The following is a 22729-nucleotide window of genomic DNA, read 5'->3' on the forward strand; positions in this document are numbered from 1 at the left end:
ATGGCAGTTAGATCCCTTCTTGACCTTCTATACAGCTCTGTAGTCCTCTTACCACCACTAAACTCATTCCAGTAAGCCAGTCTGGTGGGATGGAGAGCCAAAAGAAGCACTCAAGATACTCTCACTATCACAAGTCCTAAAAAGGGGGAATAATCACATCCCTTGACCTGCAGACTTTCACTGTTAAACTTCAGAGTCATATCAGTTTTTTACCTGCCTTAGAGTCTACCTGTCTGAGACATATCTTTCCAATTTCTCTATAAAGATACTAAAGAAACCTTGCTGGAAGCCCCCCTGAAGTCAAGGTAAGCTATGACTATGTATGAACTATCCCTAGTTCATCGAGCCTGTCACTGCATCACAGAAGGCAGTAAAGTTTGTCAGTCTGTGGTAAATTCCTGCCAGCTATTCTCAATCTTCTTCTTGTTCTCCATGGGCCTGGGCATGGTCACCTGGACATTTTTTTTCATAAGTTTATTGAGAACTGAGATTAGACTGAAGATAGGTGTGTGGAGAGGCATGGAGGTCTGTGCCTAATTGCTACAAGGTGTGATATTTGCCTGTTTCCTGTCATCAGGAATTTCCCTTGATGGATGCAACCTTTCAAAGATGATAGACTATGGCCTTTGTGTTAAACCAGTCAGCTGCCTCTGCTTCCTGAAGTGCATCCCATCTGCTCATGTGCACTTGTGTATTTCCAGTTTGCTTATATGGTCTCTGAGCCAATATAATCTCTACTGATGGTAGTCCTTTACTTGCCCAGGCTGTTACTAAACTCAGGGAAGCTGCTGACTAATCTGGGCATCAACCTGAGAGTGCAGAGTCCTGTAGAAGCCTTATGTGGAGATAGTAGTTTGAGTATTAGGATACAGACTTAGAGCTGGATCTCTGCAGTGATGGAGAGATCTTCCTAAGAAGCAGAGACAGTTGAGCAGTTTTTGCTGTAACAAAGAAATCACTTAATTGTCTAGGATCAGTCCAGTAAGCAAGGACTTGCCAGTGAGGGCACAGTGGGAAGTTCTGTTATAAAGCATTTTATACTTATTTTGTCTTGACTTAGTAGCTTCAAGGCTTCTAAGTTTTTAAAACTGTGTTTTAAAAATGTCACTGCACAATTTTTTATTTATTTTATATTTATATTTTTTTTACTCTGTTTAATAGCTCTTTTATTTTCTTGAGGAGCCTTAAGGACAAGGTTGAGGCAAGTCTACCTCAAAGCACTTTCCTCCAAAGTAGCTCATTTTCCATATTTGCTCTTTCTTTAATGTAAGTGAGATGGTTGTTCTCATAAGCCTAGTTGAAGCAGATGTGCCAGCTCAGAAAAAAGCTGCTGTGGACTGATAGTTGCCATAACTTGAGATGGCTGGGCGGTATGTTGTTTGGCAGTTAAGTTCTATTTAATACCAAGACCCATCTTGTTTGAGGCCAGTAAAAAAATTACTTATTCATTTCATATTAACTGGAATTAACTAATGTTCATGGGAAGAAGTTTTACCTATTTTCATGACATGGTGTTTGTAAGTTTGAGGTGTGGTGAGTTGACAAAATAGCAACAAAATGTTACTAAGCTATTCTTGGCTGGCTATTGAATCACCTTGGTTATTTTTTGCAAGGTTAGTATTTTTGGTCTCTGAGGAGCTGACTACAGGGAATAATATCTTACATTTGTCGTGTATTCTAAAAATAGTAAAGATATTGCAAGATTGCCTGATTCGGTTTGCCACTGGACTCACTGTGAATACTTTGGGAACATTTCTGATGAAAGTAGGTGCCAGTAGTGACAGCCTTGGAACAGTGCAGTCAGTATACAGTGTCTATAAATAAGATAAATTAATCTGAAAATTTTTTTTAAAGGACCACATTTCCAAATATGCTGGGAATTATTTTGAACTCTTAAGATTATAAAAGGCTTTGGTTTGATTTATTAGTACTACAGCAACCAGGAGGTACTGTGTAATGTCAAATTTCGATCCAATTAAAAAAAGTTGAAGTCCATGACTTTTAACACCTGTCTTTATATTTCACTGCTGTTACCCACAATACCAAACACTAAATTTCAGCTAATAAGGAATATTATGACAGCTCTTGGAAAATTTTAAGTAGTTTTACTTTGGCTTTCTCTGAGAATTGGCTGTTTATACAGAGATTCATCTATGGATAAAATGCACTTAGCCATTAGTATAATTGATTCCTTTGGGGTTTTTCTTCAGTGTTACTGCATCAGATAGTCAATTAAATCAGAGTAGTAAGAATTTTACTATTTATTAGAGACTTTTTACATAGACCTATTTACATAGTGAGCTATTATGGCAGTTTTTTCTGGATAAAATAACTTTGCTAATGAATTTTAGGTTAAAAAAATTCTCTTCCTCTGCTCAGGAGTTATTCGTAGGATTTTTGAGGGCTGTTTTATCTTACATTCAGCTAATAAATTTCTGGGACAATGTACCAGCGCAACTATGATTATCCCTTAACAGACAGTAACTGCAAACTTAAGATATTTTCAAAAAGACTTGACTTTCCTTAAAAAGGAGGAGATGTGTCTCTGTATTCTAATTTTCTCTCTTCTGTCCTCTATACCACCAAATACATCAGTACCAGTCTGGAAGCAGTTAAATTCTTTGGTATGATCTCTTCTGTTTTGAGGAAAAAAGACATATGATCATTAATATTAATAAGGAGCTACTTATTTATAAGTATTTCATAATTTGAAATAAGTCATAGGTATAGGTAGTTTCAATGATAGCTGTCTGATAGAAACCTTTTCCAAGGTTAGCTTGAGTTCTGCAAGTAGTGAACTCCAGCTTTTCTGAGGATTTTCAGCATCAAGTCACTGCTTTAGGAAGAAGAAGAGCCATGCTGGGCAGAGGAGTTCTAAAGTCATCTGGCATCTGTGGAGAGTAGCTTCTCAGTAAGGCATTCTAGAAGAAGTCAGCAAAACTTTTTCAGAAGAGTAAGTGCCTTGGATGCTCAGGTTATGTAAATATCAACTTTTACTACACTCGTTAAGCTCTAACTTTTAAAAGCTAGTGAACATAATTAAGGGGAACCAAAAGAGGTGCAAAGAATAGTCAAAATACACATGCAGAATTTTATCAGATTCGTGAAAACTGGAAAGGCCTTGAATAAGGTGGATTCAGTGGACAAAGACTTCAAAACTCAGTTTTCTAAAGGATTGCTCACAGAAACGTAATAGCTTCATATCACTTCTTTCCACTGAAATATGGGAAGATTAGTGACTATTTTAGAAGTATTAGGGTACAGATGATTTGTGTTACCTAGGTATACTTTCAAAGATATTACACAGCCAATGTCTTAAAATAGCTATCACTGATACCATGGCAACACAAGAAAACACTTCCGAGCAAAAGATCAAAAAGCTTTATTTCCTTTCCATGGCATCTTTAGATTTTGCTGGACAGGGCACATTTCCATGATTTTGTGACAGAGCTAACTAGTCACTAAAACCCAGATGTTTTTGGAATACAGATTTCTTGTCATTTCATTAACTAATAGAGGAATGAAAAAGTCGAGTGACATCATTTCCATGTTATTTTTATGATTGAAACACACTATGAAACAAATAATCAATTTGTTTAAGTTGGTATAAATCCACTAAGACTCTCCCAACTTTAAAATAAGCACCAAACTTTCATCATATTCATGATGCTGTATTAGAGTGAAATCTTGACTTTTTCAAGATACTAAAATACTTGGAAATAGCTGAGAATTTTGCAGACTTCTTTCTCCACTGCTTAGAGTAATGAGCATCTGTAATTCTTTGCTTTGTTATTGAAGCACAATTTCACGTTAATGAATTAGCTTGCTTTCACACTGTCTGCTACATTACTAGACATGAGAATATAGTTTTAATGTCTGTGTTACTTACACCACATTCTCAGGCCTTTTTTATGGCTAGATGCAGCATCAGTATAAGAAAGAAGACTAATTCGTTTTCATAGAAAATAATATTTTGATAATGAAGTATAAGGAACATACAAGTATAAGGAACAACTCTGGGGGGACATTATTGACTTTCCAGTACCTGAGAGGGGCCTGTAAGAAGGCTAGGAAAGACCTGTTCATGCAACGGGGCATGTAGCATTAGGACAAGGGATAATGGTTTTAAGCTAGAAAAGGGTAGATTTAGATAGGACTTTAGGAAAAAGTTCTGTGATACGAGTCAGGTGGTGGATCAGTGGAATGGGTTGCCAAGAGCAATGGTGGAGGCCCCATCCCTGGAAACTTTCAAGGTCAGGCTTGATAGCTCTCTGAACAATTTGGTCTAGTTGGAGATGTCCCTGCTTATTGTAGGGGATTTGGACTAGATGACCTTTATAGGTCCCTTCCAACCCAGTATATTCTATGATTCTGTGAAAATAAACATGCAGTCTGGCTTCAGTATCTGTAACAGAACACATGGAAATCATTAAATCTGTTAACATCAAAGGTCTCTCTACTCCAGTATCTTGTCTTCCACAGAGGTCCATCACAGATGTATAGAGTATAAAATCATAGGGAGTACATAGAAATACTTCCCCTAAACACTCACTTTGCTTCCAGTGTGTTTTGCCTCATGAACGTCTTGGAACAAAGTTGTATTTTTGCATTGAATAACCCTTGATAGACTTTTATTCCTTGAATCCTTCAGTTTACTTTTGAACATATATAAACTTTTAGCGTCTATAGCGCACTACAATAAGGAATCATCTGCATGTTGTATGAGGAAGGATTTGGTTTTAATTGTTGTAGGGCTGCTAACTGCATGGAAGTTTTTTACGCCCTTTAATTTGGGGTATAAAAGCCAGTATACATCTGTCCCTGTTTATTTTCTCTCATCCCATTCATGAGTTTTCATTCCCCTTTTATCTGTTGTACAGCTTTAACTTTTCTTATTCTTCGCTTCTGTAATTAAAATGTTCCTTACTTGTGACAATCCTCTTTCTCTTCTTTGCATTTTTTTTAGGTGGTATTACTTGTTTTCCAAGGTGAGAAAAACAAAATTCAAGATTCAGGTGCAGCGTGGGTTTATGTAGTAGCATAATAGTGTTTTCTGGGTTTTTTTCTTGGTACTTGGTACTGATCTTTTCATCAAACTGTCAGCTTTCAGTTCAAAGCCATTCATTGTATATTTAAAGCTAATATTTTTTCCCTATTTGAATAACTTTCATCTACATTGAATTTTATATGCCATTTCATCTCTAATTTTTGTTAGAAATTGATCTAATTTTTATTACCCTCAAGATCATCAGAAAACTTTGTCCTACTCGTCATTAAGTTTTCCAGATCATTTGTGAATTTGGTCAACAACCTGTTTAATCACAAATCTCCTTAGGCCTGTGCTGGAGATCTCTGTCCTCCGTGAAAAATGGTATTTTATTCCCATCCTTTGTTTCTGTCAGTTACTTACCCATAGGAATACTTCTTATCTTGTTCTGCGTTTTGATAGCTTCTCTAATAGTATTGTTGAATGCCAGTTGGAAACACACTCTCTCTTCCTTGTCTTAAGTGTTACTTAAAACCTTCAGAAAAAATGCCATGTTTTTGAGATATGATTTCCCTTTAAGGAAGTCACATTGACTCTTCCCAAATATGTTATATTTGCTCATATATCCAACGACTCTACTCTTTAAATTGCTTTCTCTCCATATAAATGTGAGGCTTCCTGTTTGGAAGCTCCTGAGGCCTTCCCGTGAGCCCTTTCTAGATCTCTAGATCCAAAGAGTTTTAATCAAGATTTTGCACACTGCAGTTTGGCAGTTTCAACCTAGTTTTAGTTATTGGATGAATGCCATGTGTCCTTGGGGCAATTTTTTGCTGTTTGCAACTTCTGTTTTTCTATTATTTCTTCTAGGGATCCTTCAATTTTAGATACTTCATCTGATGAGTTCTTTGTATGAAGCACGACTGTGGCTTAAGAAATGCATTTAGCTTTTCTTCCAAAAGACTTTTGGAGAAAAGACATTTCCATGCTTTGCTTCCTTGAGCAATCCTTTTGAACTGCCCTAAGAACTTTTATCACAGGTAGAAGAGATTTGAGATTAAATTTAAAGAAAAATTGAGGTCTACACAAATTATTATCAAAGAACATACAGAATTATTTTTTATTTTTATAACCATTGAAAGAACAATGTTTAGTTTGCCTGGGAAAATTACACTACTGTTAAGAATCCTTTTTCTTCTGTCACGGCACTGAACACAGTTAAATAAATACCTTGTGCTATCTCAGGGAAATTCAGAATCACACCCTGACAATTTCGTGCTCTGAAATGGAGTCAGAATATTTAGAACATAGTAGAAATTAATAGATGAGAAGAAAAAAAACAACTCCAGTTTTTTTGGTGATGACTGTTAATGAGGTCAAGTGCAAAAAGACTAATTATACCGAGAGCAGAAGAATTACTAAAGCTATAAATCCTTGGTAAGCAAGATTACTCTCCTGTTTGGATGGTAGTATTTGAAACATTATTGAGGCAGAGTGTCGCTTTCTATTTTCTGCTGGTCTGAATAGGATAATTTCTTCCCTGACTTCTCTAAGAATAGTCTGTGCATAGTGACAGCCTTTGTTTGTCAAGAGCAAAGAGCTTATGGTATGTGAACTAATGCCTCTTTCTCCAGCAGTCATTAAGGACTCTTAACATGAATTCTCTGGAAACAAAATACTGTGAAAATGATGAACTACACATGTTCAATATACCACTTATTTCAGTAACATCTGCAGGAGTATAATAATAGTCTTTTGAAAAAATAAATTACCAAAGAATTGTCTATTTACCTTTTCAGAAACTGAAAAAAAGACTGTTTCAAAATAAACTCTCTAGCATTGTGCATTTTATACCAAACTAGGCAAATAAACAGATTGTCATATTTGACAAGGGAGAACAAATACAAAAGTCTTTCAAACTGAAATAAGAAAAAGAGAAAACTTTCTTTTGAAAGCAAAGGACATTTTCAAATGCAGAACTTCAGAAAACTTTTTCCCATCTTGAAATATAGTTTTTGAAAAGTCATTTAATGTATCTCCCAATACAATATACAATTGCATACATTCTAATCCTTCAGTATACAACTTATAGGTAGACTTCACAATTTGTAGTATTTGAATGACTTCAGCAAGGTCCCTTCTAAATATAATATTCTGCACCAAGTATTGCAATTTCAAGGCCTTGGTGAGAAAAATCTCATGTACACTGTGACCTTTGAGTGTTAATTTCAACTTGGATGTCACAGAGTTTGTAATGCAAAAGACTGATGTATTATATTAATAGTAGATCCACTCATATGTTCTTACATAGGCATATCCCATGTTTGTTACAGAAGACCTGTTTCCACTAAGACATAAATTTGCCAGCTAATGATGACTGGGATGAAGAGAATTAGAAGTAGGAAGTATAAGATATAGTTCTGTTAATGTTACTGGTTACTTTAAAAGATATGTAACAATAGCTACATACTGTGTCTATGCATATATTATACCTATTTCTCCTACTTTGCAAATGGGACTTGTCTGGTCTAGGTTATACATTCTTTTACGTTTTTAAATTTATGTCACGCCTTGCTAACTGATCTCTAAGAGAGATGTCTGGTAGTATGAGAAGGCAGTAATTGGCTTCAGTGGGAGTTTTCTCTAACTGAAAGGGGTAGACAAGTCTAGTGTATAAAACAATCTTTGCCAGTGGAATTCATTTCCCTTTTGCTTAGAGTTTATTAAAAGCAACTGCAGGATATTCCATTGTGAAGTCTAAGAAAACAGATTTTTATACATACGAAAACTGAGAAAAATATGTGATCACAGTGTAAAGAGCTTTTATAAAAATACTATTCCTTTATCTTATACATTTTTTAGGGCAGTTTATAGATTTTGTATCCTATAATTCCATTTTATTTTTGCATTAAAGAGATTTTATACATTTACCTTATTTACCAGTAGATATGGGATTTTTTCCAGGTTATTTAACTTAAAATTAGGCGTAATTTTCATTTCCAGTTAATATGGTTGTAATTTGTATGTTTAAAAAAAATTAAAAATTTAGTATTATAATTTTGAGTACCAGAATATAATGTTCTTTTTATTAGTAAATGTTTTTGTTTGTACATTTGGGAAATTATTGCTATTGTCTGAATCATCATGTAAGTGGAATGGCAAAGTGTTTAATACACTATAAATATATACATGCCATATTTATTTCCTATTCACTGTGTGTTTGAGTTCAATTTTCATGTTTCTGTTGTGGATTTTTAATATGACTAGTGCAGACTTCCTAGAATTAGGTAACAGGTCTAAAAAGCCATATTTTAATTCACTGTTATATTGAAAATATATTTTAATTCCCTGTCACAGCTACTAACATCAACTTTTATGGCAGTCCCTAGTTTTGTTGATAGTCCTTGTTTTCTCCTGGGAGACCAGGCTTCTTCTGTGACCTACTTTTGAGTCTGATCTTGTCACCTCCATCCTCACTCTGCTTCTCTGCTTTGTCTAGATTGTAAGTTATTCAGGGCCTTCCAAGTAGTTAGGAGTCTGGAATAATGTGGGTCCCTCTGTATCTTACTGTGGCCCCTGCTGAAATGCCAGCACTGACATAAAACCATTGCCCTTTCAGGTTTCCTTTTAGTTTTCAGTAATATGTTTCTTTTATTAACCATGTGTTAGATAGTTCAGAGAAACAGATTCAAAAATCCCTTTCTCTACAAACATTTTAATAAGAATAATTTTAAAGAATCTGATTAACTTAAAGGAAGGCGAATAAAAATAATAAAGAGGAGAAATGGATTTATATTTATAATGCCATTTACAGTTTTCCAATGTGCCCTGCTTTTTTTAGTTTTATACTTCTAAGAATGATGGCTATATTCTTTGGAAAAATAAAAGCTCTAGTTGGACAGAAGAGCATCCTCCTAAGGCTTTTTAGGTCACAACATTTTATATTGGTAAAGATGCAGTTTGGCCATTTAGCATAAACCCTTAAGGATGCATTGATTTTCTAATCAACTTCAAATAGTAAAATAGAAATGATGGGGCAGAGGACAATTAGGGGAAAAGTAATCATTTAGTCCTGTTTATTATAGCTTTTTCTTTTTATCTTGGCCATTAGTATGTCTGGAGCTACCCAAGCAAGGACATGATTCCTATGGTTTTTACCTCTTGCTTGTTGCTCTTTGAATTAAATAGCTGAAGAGCAGATCTTAGTGCCAGACTTTAGATTCAAGTCAAGTAGCAAGTTTTAGCTGCTATGTCATGTTAACCCTTATCTACATGTCTTTGACAAGAATCCCAATTGTTGGCCAGCAAATGTATTATTAATATAGAGATTTTTCAGTGTGCTTGGCAGTTCTTGCACAATTACCTCAGACAGCTGTGTCTGATCATCACTCAGTTGTGGGTTTTTTTCTGTAAAATTGGCACTCTTTATTTTTGCCTTGAGTATTCTCTAGATGCCCAAAAGTGGTTAAAAATGGAGCCTTCACATAGTATTTGCACTTTTTTTTCATCTTTGTTTTTCTTTTTCTTTCATGATCACACAAAGAGGTCATAGGCACTGAAGTGCACTGGATGTGAAGCACAAAAATGTGACTGAAATTAATTAGTAAGTGTCTGAATTGCAGGTTTCTCATGCTTTGAAATTAAGAAAATAATTTTTGAAAAAACAATAGAACCTTTGAAAAACAGCTTCATGAATCAGTGAGCATTACCACCATAAATATCTAAATTATACACTAAATTAAAGTGGAAAACTGGGAAATTAGACTTCATAACTGCAGTGGAATTTGGAAATTGGGGGTGCAGACTTTGAGGATCAACAAAGATGGAGACACTAAGACATAAGAAATGAATCAGCTGAAATAGGTGTGAATTTATAAATAAGAGCAAATTAGTAGGAGATATGATGAAAATATGAAAAGGAAATGTAAGTTCTCTTCTGAGTACTTCTGCATTAACTGACTACATGGCTGCATGCAGTATTTCACATGGGTTGGTACTGATCACACTTAATAAATAAATATAGATGTAGTTCTTTTTATCCAATGCAGTTTTTAAATGGTAAGAGACAAAGGTACATTTAAGCATTTATTGAATAGTATTATTAGGAACTACTGATAATACTTGCACCATGTAAAAATGCATTTCAATATCTTAACTTTTTAATATTATTTCAAATAATTCATACATTTCTGTATTGAAATGAACGGCTAACAATGATAGGGGAAGTTCAATACAAAACTAAGTTCAGTCTTAATGGTAACTTTTAAAGAAAGTTTAAGATACCTGTGACTAAAAATTACCATGTGAGTGGTTTCACACAGCACTAGCTGGGGGTATACAATCAGTATAAAAGTCCTCAACAAGAATAAGCTTTTTTCTCCTGAAGTTATATTCTCATGCTGAAACACTTCCAGAGACTGGTGTTTCACAATATTTCAAATAATAAGCTGCCTAAGATAAAGTTTAAGAATTAAATAAGCAATGCTTGTTTTTCTAAGGAGAATATAAGTTCTTAAAATACAATGAGTAGAGTGGGAACTTCTGTCTGTGCACTAAAAGGGCATTTCTGCCTTTTCTCTGATTTAGGCTATTTACAATCTGATGAACTTCAGTACTAGAAAATTAGTCTCTTCTGTTATCATTATGTATATACTAGAAAATCTTAACATTTTAAAAACAGAATAGAAAGATAAAGTACATTTGAAGAAAATCAGAATCCTCTATTTTATATAGTAGTTTGCCATTTTTAATAATTTATTTGTGTTACTTTGCTTTCAAAGAGCAGATGAAGAATTTAAAAACAGACATTGAAATCATTGTACCAAAAAAAATGAAACAAAACCCTGATTTATTTTATTTTATTTTATTTTATTTTTTTTCTAAATTATCCATTAACCATTGGGATAGGCACAGTTTCATGATAAAGTTTGGATTGTTTCTGCCAGGATGAGTTTAACAAATAGTGTTCAAGAGATCTTACTTCTACTGTAATATACTTTTTCTATAGCTACCAAAAAAGGAAGCATAAATAAAAAACATTTAGTGTTCTGTATTTTGTAAAGCCTGTTTCCTAGCTATGCTGAATTGTTTTGTTAGTTAAACAACTCCTTTAAAAAACGTATTTGAAATACTGCTGAGCTAGTAAGACCCTTAATGGATCTGTGAATAAGATGGTAACAACATTAATGCTTGCCTGAAGGTTTTCTCTATTTCCAGACAATTAAATCATGATGAGGGAAGCTGCAGTTGATCTAATTATACATATATAATATATTTGTTGTGATTTATACTTTTTTACTACTCAGTACAATATTTTCAGTGTACCAGATGTCTGTATGTATTACCATTTTCTTCATTTGGGAGTGAAATAGAAAGGGAGAAAATCCCTTGCAAAGTTCAAAATAATACAGGTGCTCCAAATGGTGTATGCCACTGCTACTGTAGTATTACAAAAAGCATACAAAATGAAAGTCCATGCCTCTACAAATCTTAAGAGCAATTTACTGATGGTCTTATACAAAAGTCTAAATAATTAGAGGACAGGAAGTAACATATGACTTCCAGAACTAAGGTACAAAATAAGAACTTCATTTTGACAAAATATTAAATAACAATGGTAGTATTGGCTTCCCAGAAGAAGTGGAAACATAATCTGACATGCTTTAGAGAAAATTTAGTCTTGTTCAATTGATAGTATAGTATAAGACTTTACATTTACACAAATTAATATTTTACCAACATAGAACCGAGACTTTGTGTTCTCCTTTGCTAGACAGTGTTGTGTGAAAAAATTATATTTAATATTTTTCAGTTGTGGCTGGCATCTGGATGTATTTGCACTCCTATCCCAAAGTGTTAATTAATAATCTCCACAGGTTTTCAAGTATATAGTAAGCTGCAATCAGGGCAGCTTCTTCCTGTGTCATTTCTGCCTGTTAGTGGAGAGAGCCACTGAAATTAGTCAGTTAGTGATGAGACATCCCTGTGGTCATAAAACAAGTTAGTAAATCTATTGAGGGATTGCTTAAAGTATGTGAATATTTAAAAGGATTTTCCCACCTGTGTTTAAAGGTCCACAAAGTTCCTTCATTTTGCAAAATACATAAAAAAGACGTAATGAAAAAATAGTGGCGAAAATTTGGAAAGTTCCAATTAAAATCCTTTTCTAGGAGAGAGGGTATAAAGGCTATCAGAAAAATGTTATCTAATGTTGAAAAAAGAATGGTAAGGACAGGATAACATTGTTTATACTCTTGTTTAACTCTTCCAAGAAACTATGGCTGTTACTAAGCTCAGTCAGAGGGAAATAACAGGTATTTGTTCTGTGGCTAATAGCTGGAATTGTTCTTTTGTATTTTATTCAGAATTATATGTTTCTGTGTAATTTACACTTTGTCTAACCCTACTATGTGAAACTGGATGATTTTTATGAGAATGTTTCCTCTCTTCAACCAGATATATCCAATTTATGGGAACAATGAGAAGTAACAGCAAGTATTTTCAAACTGCTTCAGTCAATATTTCATCTGGGTAGGCCCACAATGAAACATCCTGTTCCACAGCTGCACCAGGGTACAACTTTTAATGTTGTTTCTGATGCTGCTTTTCCTCTGTTATGTTTCCTATGTTCTCTTCCTCCACATTAATATAATATCACAGTTTATAGATTTTGTTATAGAACGTAATAGAATTACTATTTTTAATATTTTTTTGCAGTTTTTTATGTTGGTGCAGTATTTGCTGCAATTAGTTTTACTTAATGTGTGGTCTGATCTTTTAAGAGGTTAGCTTAGAGGTAAAATCAGAGCTATCTAATTAATAGGTTCTAGGTTTATAACCCAGCATAGTTTAATTTCAGCTCATGAAATTATTACTTAGAATTCCCCATTTTGTTAACTGCTCTTGGGAAGAATTCTGTCTGATCAACTTCTCTATATTGAATTATAGTATGATTGCTTCATGTGCTGTTAGCCACTTGTGCTCTTGGCTGTGAAGTCTTCCATAGAATGCCCATACTCACAATCTTGCTTGAATATTTTTGGAGATTTATACCATTAAGAACAGCTGCTGCGCTGTCAGATAGAAGCATAATGTGGTAATTACTGAGGTATATAATATTAAGTATATCCGAATGTAGTTGCAGGCATTAACAGAATTTTCAGGGTTTCAGAATGTAAAACGTAGGTGATAAATATATGAAATTTTGTGCTGGTTTGGTTCTGTCATTGTTTCAATAGCGGGGGAGGGGCCCAGCAGTGGCTGCTTCAAGAAACTGCTAAAAGCTCCCCTGGCTTGAGTGGCTGAGCCATTAGAGAGAATAGATGCAGCTCTCCGGTTAAGATATGATACCAGACCTGAGAGCAGAGGGACAAGTAGGAGAGCTGAGCAGGAGAGGTGAGAGGACGGCTGGAGTGGAGATCCCGAGGCTGGTGAAGAAGAAAGGGAAGGAGGTGCTCGAGCAGAAGATACCCTGCAGTCCATGGGGAGTTGGCAGCTGCCCCCTGCACTCATGGAGAACATGGTGGTGCATCCTGTGAAGGTGCCGGGAGGGGCAAATGTGGACCTGCAGCCCGTGGACTTGGACCTGCAGCCATGGAGGACAGTGTGCCAGGGGGAGGTGACTGTTACTGAAGCAGCCCATGACTGTTGGAAGCTCACTCTGGAGCAGTCTGCTACTGAGGGACTGTACCTCTTGGGACTGTCTCCCAGGGGAAGGACTCCATGGGGAAGCAGGGGAGGACTGTGAAGAATCCTTCTCCCTGAAGAGGAAGGAGTGGCAGGAAACAACAGACTGAACTGATTCTAAACTCCATTCCCTGTCCCCTTGTGCCACTGAGGGGAAGGAGGGAGAGAAACCAGGAACAAACTAATTTGGGCCTGGGAGGGAGGGTTGGGGTAATGTATTTAAGCATTGCTCTTTGTTTTGAGTCGTCCCGTTAGCATTTGATAAGTGATAAATTACTGTTTTGTGCCCAAGTAGAGTCTGTTTTGCCCGATCTAGAGCTTCTAGTTGGGCTTTGTCCTCCTCATCCCAAAGAGTGTGTCTTGTGGGGGTGTGGGAGGAGTGAGCGGCCACAGGGCTGCTGCTTTGTTGTCAGTTAGGCCCAAACATGACATCCTTCTGGCAATATATTCATCCTACAATTTATATATTTTTTAATTAACAGTGTGCTTGATAGTGGACTGAATTCGGAAAAATAAATAGAAGTTGAGGCAGTATTGTAGATACGTGGTCAAATTTGGATACACATGGAAAAACTATCTAAGAGCATTAGTTTTCCTCTTTTTTTCCTACTCTACAGTTTTGGTGCTTTGCCGTATTATCTTTTTTAAAGGTGTCAGAACTTCTTCAGAATTATGCATGAGTATAGTGCACTAATACTGAATGTAGCTCAGTGGGTAGCAACATTAACTTGCATGGATGATTGGATTGCCTAGAGGACGGTGTAAATTAGAAGGGAAAATTTGAAAAGATCAATGACTTCATCTTTCTAACTCAGTTTACAAAATTTTATTTTGAAATATATTAACATATTTATTAGACCTATTAATGCAAATCACAAAATAGGTACTATGGAGTAATTGTTTCTTTTGCACAAAATACATTCAGTAAATTCTTATTACCATCCCAGTAGTAGAAATACTCAGTTTTATTCCACGTGCTCAATAATTAGGCTTAATGAATGTTTTAAATCTTGTCATCAGGCACTTAGCAATTCCTCATACTTTCCTAGTGTTGGAATCAGTTGCAATCTGTATTGTCAAATTTCTTTTTTATACCTAAGGGAATTTACTGGCTCCTTCTGCTAATTATCCAGAATTAACCTACTATTCTTAAATCATAGTCCTCAAACCAGTAGTAATCCCCTAAGAGCCCCTGGCATTTCTCAGGGCGAGAAGGAGAACAAAGTGTGAGGTTGCTTGCAGAAGATATGCTGCTTGCCATTACTCTCTAGAGGTTGGCCAAGACTGGGAGCTACTGCCAGAAAACCAAGGGCTTTCATGGTGGGGAGGAGGGTTGTATCGTTTGTAGTTTACTATTTCCCTTTTTCTGTGCTTAACTTCTATGAAATGAATTCTACTCACATGTATGTATCTCAGACGTTTGGTAAATTCGAAGAGTCGTATTTCTGCTGTCCTTTTCTTAACCCCATTACATTGATTTATCTTTAAATATGCCCGAGTCATCCCTCTATGCTAAAAACCCAGGATCCTAGCCAATTTGTTGTGTTTTTTTTAAAGAAAGTAGTACTTCTTATTCAGCGGTCTAAAAAATCAGCTGACAAAAGCACTAATGAAAATTCAAAACATTATAGTTTGTCTACATTTAAAACTGAGTATTATAAAGTTATTTCCTTACTTCAGTTTTCCCATATTTGCATGAGTCTTAAACATGAACAATTGTGGTTTTGCTAAAAATATTGATACTGAAACACACGGAGCACAGATTGTGATGCAAATGCTTCTTGGTGTTATGGAGAAACAGCAAGAGCCTTTGCAGCTGCTCTTTTCTGGAAAACAAACATTCTGCCTTGCAGCAAAGCACAGGCCTTCAGAACTGAAGTAAACAAATACACATTTTTCTGTGTGATGTTTAAAAGATGTGTCTGATAGAAGAAGGACCCAATGAGAAGTGATATAGATGTCCTGCTACATTGAACGACTGCCCAGCTGACATCTGGTGACTTATGGCATGGTGCTACGAGGGGTGCTATGAGGATTTGCAAACTTTTTTCTTGTCCCTTGAAACATTTTTTCAGTGGATTTTCATAAAAGACATTAAATTAGAATTGTTATGGAGAACTTGAAATTATCAGAAATTCAGCATAAACAAAAAACATCTGTTCCAGGGAAAATATGTTTTTTATAACACTACCACGGTTTTTGGTACTGGACTAGAACAGTTAAGTGTTTTGGCTACCATTAACTACTGTTCAGCTTGCTCATTACATTGTGTATTCTGTAAGTAAGAAAAATAGCCCACAAAAGCTATGTATTTTTTTCTTTTTTCCCCCTCCATTTTGCAGCTTCCTCAGAGGAAATGTGGGGATTTCCCATGTGTCAGTACTTGAAGGACAAGGGCTGGTGCTGTGGTCGCAATGCTAGAATGTCAGCATGCTTGGTATGATTCTCCCTCTTTTCTTTTTCCTACTGAGAGCTTTATCCAGATGTTACAGGATTCATTGTTTTTGGCTTCTAATCCTAGAGCCATGACTTTAATCCAAGACTCTACAGAATAACATCATTAATGTTGTAAGCATGATGAATTATATCTAAAAAAAATAGTATTGACCTCCAGCTTTATATATTTTATAGTTGCTGAAGGCATGAAAAAATGAGTATCGACAGAAATATATTTTAAGAGTGGACAGAAAGGCCAAACCTTTGTTGAAACCTAAACAAGGTAACTCCTCAGGGTAATACTTCCTGGCCAAGGACTTAGAGGGGAACAAGGTAATTGTAGAAGGATTGCAATCAGTAACTCCCCCAACGCCTTAATGTTTCATAATATTGAATGTTCTGACTGTTTAAAACCTAAACAAACTTTCCTATTCCAAAAACTAGAAGAGCTCTAAAATCCATGTGGCTTAAGAGACTGGAAACATCTTTTTAACATTTCACCAAGAGATGAAGTGCTTTTAAAGACCTAACCTCATCAAGACAGGATGATGAACTGTTGTCTAATTTGAAAAAACACATATGTACTGAAAATCTCAACCACTGTTTCGGTTAGAAGACTACTATTCCTTTCCTATATTAATTTTTGATTTCTGGTATCAAGATGAGTCACATCAGATTCTGTCTAGCCTCTGCTGCTAGCTCTGTACCTCTCTTACTGAGAAAAGTATGGACTAAAGACTCAGTATAGGCTAACATTCTGAGGTTGTGTAAACTTGAACCAAGATGGTAATTAAATGCTATCAGGAGAAGGTATAGGAGGACAGTTGTTTAGTATTCGTGAGGCTTACATGTGTTACTCTTGTCAAGGTACAAGAAAAAAATTGTTCCTTTTAGAGATGTTGCTATAAAACTTATCACAAAAAGAAAAGTGCTTGCTAAAAGGGATTTGCGTTTTTTCTTGTTCTTTTTAGTGTCATGCAATACCAATTCTTCCTCATCTGACACATTAGCTATTTCCTTTCCCATTCTGTTTCTTTTGGAAGGTAAAAGTTTGGGCTGTTTTTCAGCAATTTTAGGAAGATAAATTTTGTAACTGAATGACTCCCAAGAGTCTATTGATCGTGCCATTTATATCTTTTTTAGATTTCACAGAAATCAGAGAAATTTGGCAGTTAAAAACTTTTTTTGTTGTAACATTCACAAAAGACAAAGAGTTCTCCTGTGTCACTTGATACTTCTACTGTTATTATATTTGCAATTCTGTCTTCATTTTTCATGCCTTGGATTTTCCATGCCTTTTAGGAGGTACAAGGGAGACAGCGCAACGCAGCCAGGCTCCCATCTTCCTAAGGGTAATGGCTGCCTAGGAGAAACAGTCTGCTAAGCAATGACATCCATAGTATTGATGATGTTCAGTATTGCTGGTCATTCAAATGGGTTAAAGTACCCAGGGCCAAAGGTTCTGAATGATAGTTTCAGTTTTGGCTCCTTGCAGTACATCTTAGAACCCACATCCATCTTCTAAGCAGCAGCAGGTATACATTGATATGAGAGCAGAAGTCAATCCTGACATTCAGCCAGAGCCATGAATGGAGGAACTGCAACTACTTGTACTCTGTTTGAAGAACAGTCTGAAAGACATGATCAGTTCTAAAGAAACAAGCAGTCTTATTTACTGTAGTGGAAGTCTGGGAACCAAAGGCGATGATGATACATAAGTGGTGAGGCAGTTTAATTTGATTTGTTCTAGTGTCAGATAATTTACTGAATTTTTGTCATTTCTACTATGATCTTTAACGTGCAGTTGGAATTTTTATAGGCACATTATCTTTCCAATTGTGGAAAAATATTCCACGCTTCTAATTATTTGTTATTTTTTTGCCACTATGGATCATAAAAATATCAAGTACTCTCACACTTGCATCAGAATTTATGGTATGAAGAATCTAGTGAAAACTAATGCACAGCATTTTAAACTGCAGTCCCTCTGGCGTTTTAATTCTATTTAATTCTACATAGAGAAGTTCAGTTTATCTGAATACCAGGGAATAAAAGTATTTAAAGACATTGTACACTGAACTAATATTTATTTTCAAATAGTTTCATATGCAAAGTAAATTATTTGTATTTTGGTAGGAACATACTCAAGAAAAATTAATTCCTTTTTGGACTTTAACAGAAAGTAATCCTCTGAAATTCTTTTACAATACTAAGAAAAACAAACAAATTCTGCATGCATCTATTTCCATATAGTTGGTTGTCATTGCTTCTCCTATAAATAAACCAAAATAACAGGAGTGAGCTGATTATGAGTCCCTAAAGGTATTAACACTTTAAAGTGTGCAAGCTCATGTTATGTCACACCATTAATCTTTTAAAATGTCATCTCCTCTGACTTTTATACAATGTGTTTATAAAATGTTCTGATAAAGAATAAACATACCAGCAATTTAATTCCTTCACTCTTAAAGGCTTTGGAGCGAGTTGCAGTTGGCCAAATGGTAAGTAATACTGTTTATTTTAGCCATTCTAAGATAAAATGTGGTTTTGCCCCTTGAATGCTCTCAATCCATGACCCTTTTTTGAACTTGTTCATTTCTGGAATACTAGCATACACTATATCAAATCCTGATAGATCGCATGTGTCATCATGAAATCACTTTTTTATTGCTGTCATTGTACTTAGTGAATCTGTTTTCTTTTTACAATTAAGAGTCTGGAAAAAAAGAAGCACAGCTTAAATTTTAAGACATTAACTTCTTTTGCTATCTCTTAGCTAATACATAAATTCAGTACAAATGTCGTTCTCATATCCCTGGCTTGGATCACTCCATTCCAGTGTATTATCAATTAGTGTAAAAATAGAAACTGTTATGACAAAAGCTTGAACCTGTTAGAAACGTAATCATTCTCATTTTTCAGTCCCTGTATATTTTTTTCCCTGTTAATACATTGTATTACTGTTGTGCACGTTATCCTTTTGGATGTTGGATACCAACTGTGCAAATATTTAAAAGGCAAGACTGAGCAACCCCTTTCCACGTGTCAGCCCACCGACCCCAGTCCTCTTTTACTATTAAATGCATTTTGCCATGAATTTTTAATTGGCAAGCATTAGCTATTTTTATGCAAGCGGGCCTTTTACACACAAAGATACGCAGTTTTCATTGTATTCTGTTCTTATGAGCCTAGTACTTTCTGCATGGTTCATACTATGGTGTATGATGATTCAGCCAAGGAGTCACTCATTTTGTCTTTAAAACAGCTTAGGTAAATTGTTATATTTATTTGGGGTAGTCAAATATGGATCACGATCAGTATGTTTTTCCTTGTGTTTTTCCCTCTGCCAAATGTGAGTCTGTTTCTTGGTTTTTTCTTGCGTTCATGGTTCCGTTAGATTCTGACCCAAAACCCTAGTTTTAACTGGATGCAAGAACATTAGTAAATTGTCCTCTTAAACCTGTTACAAGTGATTGTAAAGAACAAAAGCCAGCAAGTAGTTACAAAAGCCGATACTGGTTTTGTTACTCTAATCTTAATTTTTATGCTAATTTTTAATCCTTGCTGTTGTAAATTTTGTTGCAGCTTCCTACAGAATCATTGTTTTATCGAGCTGTTCTTCAGGTTATTATAGAAGAAATTTATGGTGTCACCAAAAGGTAGGATGCTCTGAATTCATGGAATTCAAACCAAAGCTCTGATTCTCTGCCACTTCTATTCTGTAGAGAAAGTATGTCTTAGAAAGCAGAATGGTGTAAAGTCCCATCAGACTGTAAATAGATATTAAAATGCAAGATACATTCATTCATCTTAAATCAGCAACACAAATGCATTGCCCTTCCTTTACTCAAAACTGAAATAGGTCCTCTTTGGTACTGGAATGTGGATAAAAGATGTCTTCACCACAGAACTGATTTCAAATTCAGTAAAAAGTCAACCCAGTCCTGGGCTACCGTGTTATGCAGAAATCCTGGCAGCTTTAATACTACAGAAGACAAAAAGACATTTCCGTTTATCTTGAGAAAAGCTGCTGAAAGCCCAGTGGCCAGCATGTCTGTAAAGATCTACTCAACTGCCTGTGGAGGATGGGGTTTGGAGAGCTGGTGCTGAGGACATCTGCACTATACTCCTTTTCTGGAGTTGTAGTTGGACTAGATTTTATCTAATTCTGTCGGTTATGTGCCTTTTAGCACTCAGAGCACATCCAGAAGCACACCTTCCATTTTAATTTAATATGAAAATACCCCATTTTTTGAGCTCTGATCCTATTCCATGGTGTGAACCAAGGTACAGGAGGTGAAGAAAACTGGAAAATTCACTTGAGAAGTTTACTCCTAATCTAAAATAAATGCTAATGCAGATACCCCCAAATCTTTTGCTGAATGTAGAGCCAGACAGCTTGCTCTTCAGAAGGTCAAACTCCTGAAAGAATGAATGCATGTTTATTTTAAAGTTATATAAAATATTAAGAAAAAAAAAGTGGCAGATAGATGATAGTATGTTCATTTGTTAAAGAAAGTAGCATTTGGAGGAAGTAATTAAGATTATACTGTTGAAATAAGAGTAATGGCTACCTAGGAAAGACTCTCCCCATACCAGTTTTATTGCTATGGCATGGCATATCCCTTTGGTCCATTCAGATCAGCTGTCCTGGCCATGTCCCCCTACACTTCCTGTGTGCCCCCAGCCTACTCCCTGGGGGGAGAGAGGAGGAAACAGAGAAGGCCTTGATGATGTGCAATCATTGTTTGGCAACAGCTGGAACACTGGTGTGTTACCAGCGATATTTTAAGTCACAAATCCAAAATGCAGCACTAGATGGACTGCTGTGAAGTTGGCTCCGTCCCAGCCCAACCAAGACAACCCCTGTAACTTGTGGTTAGGAGGGCAGGTGCCTATCTTGCAAAGAATGACATAACAGCCTCATCATTAGCTGATTTTCAGATTGCATTAGCCAAAATGTTTAGGTGCATCTGAATATTCAGTATGACTGCATAAATTAAATCTCTCTTTAAAAATAAATGTGACTGTTGATTCTCAGTGGGTGAGGATCCCTGCCAGCTAAACACCATTAGAATGACCACTGAGTAGAGTCTCTCTGCTGACCTCAGTAGATGTTAATCCTGTTCCTTAAATAAGGAGAAACATGTTTTACTAAGAATAAAGAGGGGAAAAAGTTTTAAGTGAAGATATTTCTATTTAGTATTTCACAGAGGGGGAGAAAGTGTATTTTCTTTTAAGTAATTGAATACTCACAAACAGCTACTGTAGCTGGAAATGGAACTCCTACTCTGCACAGCTGGAAGAGGAATTATGTTAAGACACAGTCAAGACAGCAAATTCAGAGTAACAGAAACTTTGTGTGTTGTTTGTCCAAGGCACTTTAAACAAAGAAAAGAGAACAAATATGTGGCCAGTTAGGATTCAGTCTTTCTATATGTTTTTTTAAGTTTTTGTACATTATCTTAACTATTTTTTTAAGCAACCCATGTTTTTGGCTGGCTTCACAAGTAAGCCATTGAGTTGTAAACAGGAGAAAATTCTGGCATCACGTCATGAAATAAAAAATTGTGAGAATAAGAAGACAAGGTAACAAGCAAAAGGTAAATGTTACTCCAACTTGGCATTTGCTCAGTCTGGTGGTTGATGGTAAATGAATTACATCAGAGTTATAGTAAATTATATAGCATTATAGATGTATAGTAGGAAATATCTTTTAGTGAAAATACATTTTTTTGTCATTCATATAGAGAAATAAACATATTAAGGAGAAATTAAAAAGAAAACCTCAACTATTCCATTTTTAGGTAAAATTATAACTGTGCTATAACTGTAGTATAGTTTCACGGGTGCTGTATCTAGAAATTTCTTCAAGTATTAGCAACCTCATTTTCTTTTAAGTAAAAGGGGAAGAAAGGAAAATTGTTCCTGACTTGGCAGAAGTAGCTGATTGATTTATCCTGAATTTAAAAAATTATTAAAATTAATTTAAAATTTGTACATTTCTGTTCATGGATGTATAAAGCCTGCATATCAATGCTGTATTTGCAGTGATCGGCATGTTGGAAAAACTTTCTCCAAATCATCTTCCTTCATAGATTATGTCAGAAAGTCTCTGAAAAAGCTGGAACTGGATGATTCTAAGGTGAGTCACTAAATAGAGACTGCATGAAATCCATGTAAATTCTTGAAGTCAGCACCATAATGCAGTGTTTAAGCCATTGAGTTGATTACTTTTTATACTTCTAACTATGAAGTGTTCCCATTTTTATTAATACTGGTAGAGCAAATCCATGCTTTTTTAAATGTATTTTAAAAAACCACAAAACACCAAAAATATATAAAACATGGTTTTTTTCATGTTTTGTTTTTTTTTAAACAGGCTTCCATGTATAAATTCTTGAAAATATTTTATATTGAAGTTACTTTCTTGTAATGACTTCATATAAAAAGAATCCTTTTTATACATGATGCTCATAGCAAGAATTTTCTAAAGCCTTTCCGGTAGTTATGAAGTTAATCCTACAAATCTCCTTTGAGGCAAAAAAAAAAAAGTAATACGTACCCTGTTTTATATATGCTTTTATTTAAATATACTTTTCAGATGCTGAGCGAAGCAGGAAT

The 22729-nt window shown here is 35.4% G+C and overlaps 1 protein-coding gene across 1 annotated transcript in view; it reads left to right on the forward strand.

Moving 5' to 3' along the window:
* The window catches only part of METTL25 (methyltransferase like 25), a 59040-nt gene that overhangs the window by 21665 nt on the left and 14646 nt on the right, over positions 1 to 22729 (forward strand). The window contains exons 7-10 of the mRNA XM_010008049.1: positions 16012 to 16106; positions 18577 to 18606; positions 19691 to 19764; positions 22157 to 22250. Of these exons, the coding sequence (XP_010006351.1) occupies positions 16012 to 16106; positions 18577 to 18606; positions 19691 to 19764; positions 22157 to 22250 (293 nt within the window). The remainder of the gene's footprint in view (positions 1 to 16011; positions 16107 to 18576; positions 18607 to 19690; positions 19765 to 22156; positions 22251 to 22729) is intronic.

Source organism: Chaetura pelagica, unplaced genomic scaffold, assembly GCF_000747805.2.
Source record: "Chaetura pelagica isolate M959 unplaced genomic scaffold, ChaPel_1.0 scaffold50, whole genome shotgun sequence".
Lineage (NCBI taxonomy): Eukaryota > Metazoa > Chordata > Aves > Apodiformes > Apodidae > Chaetura > Chaetura pelagica.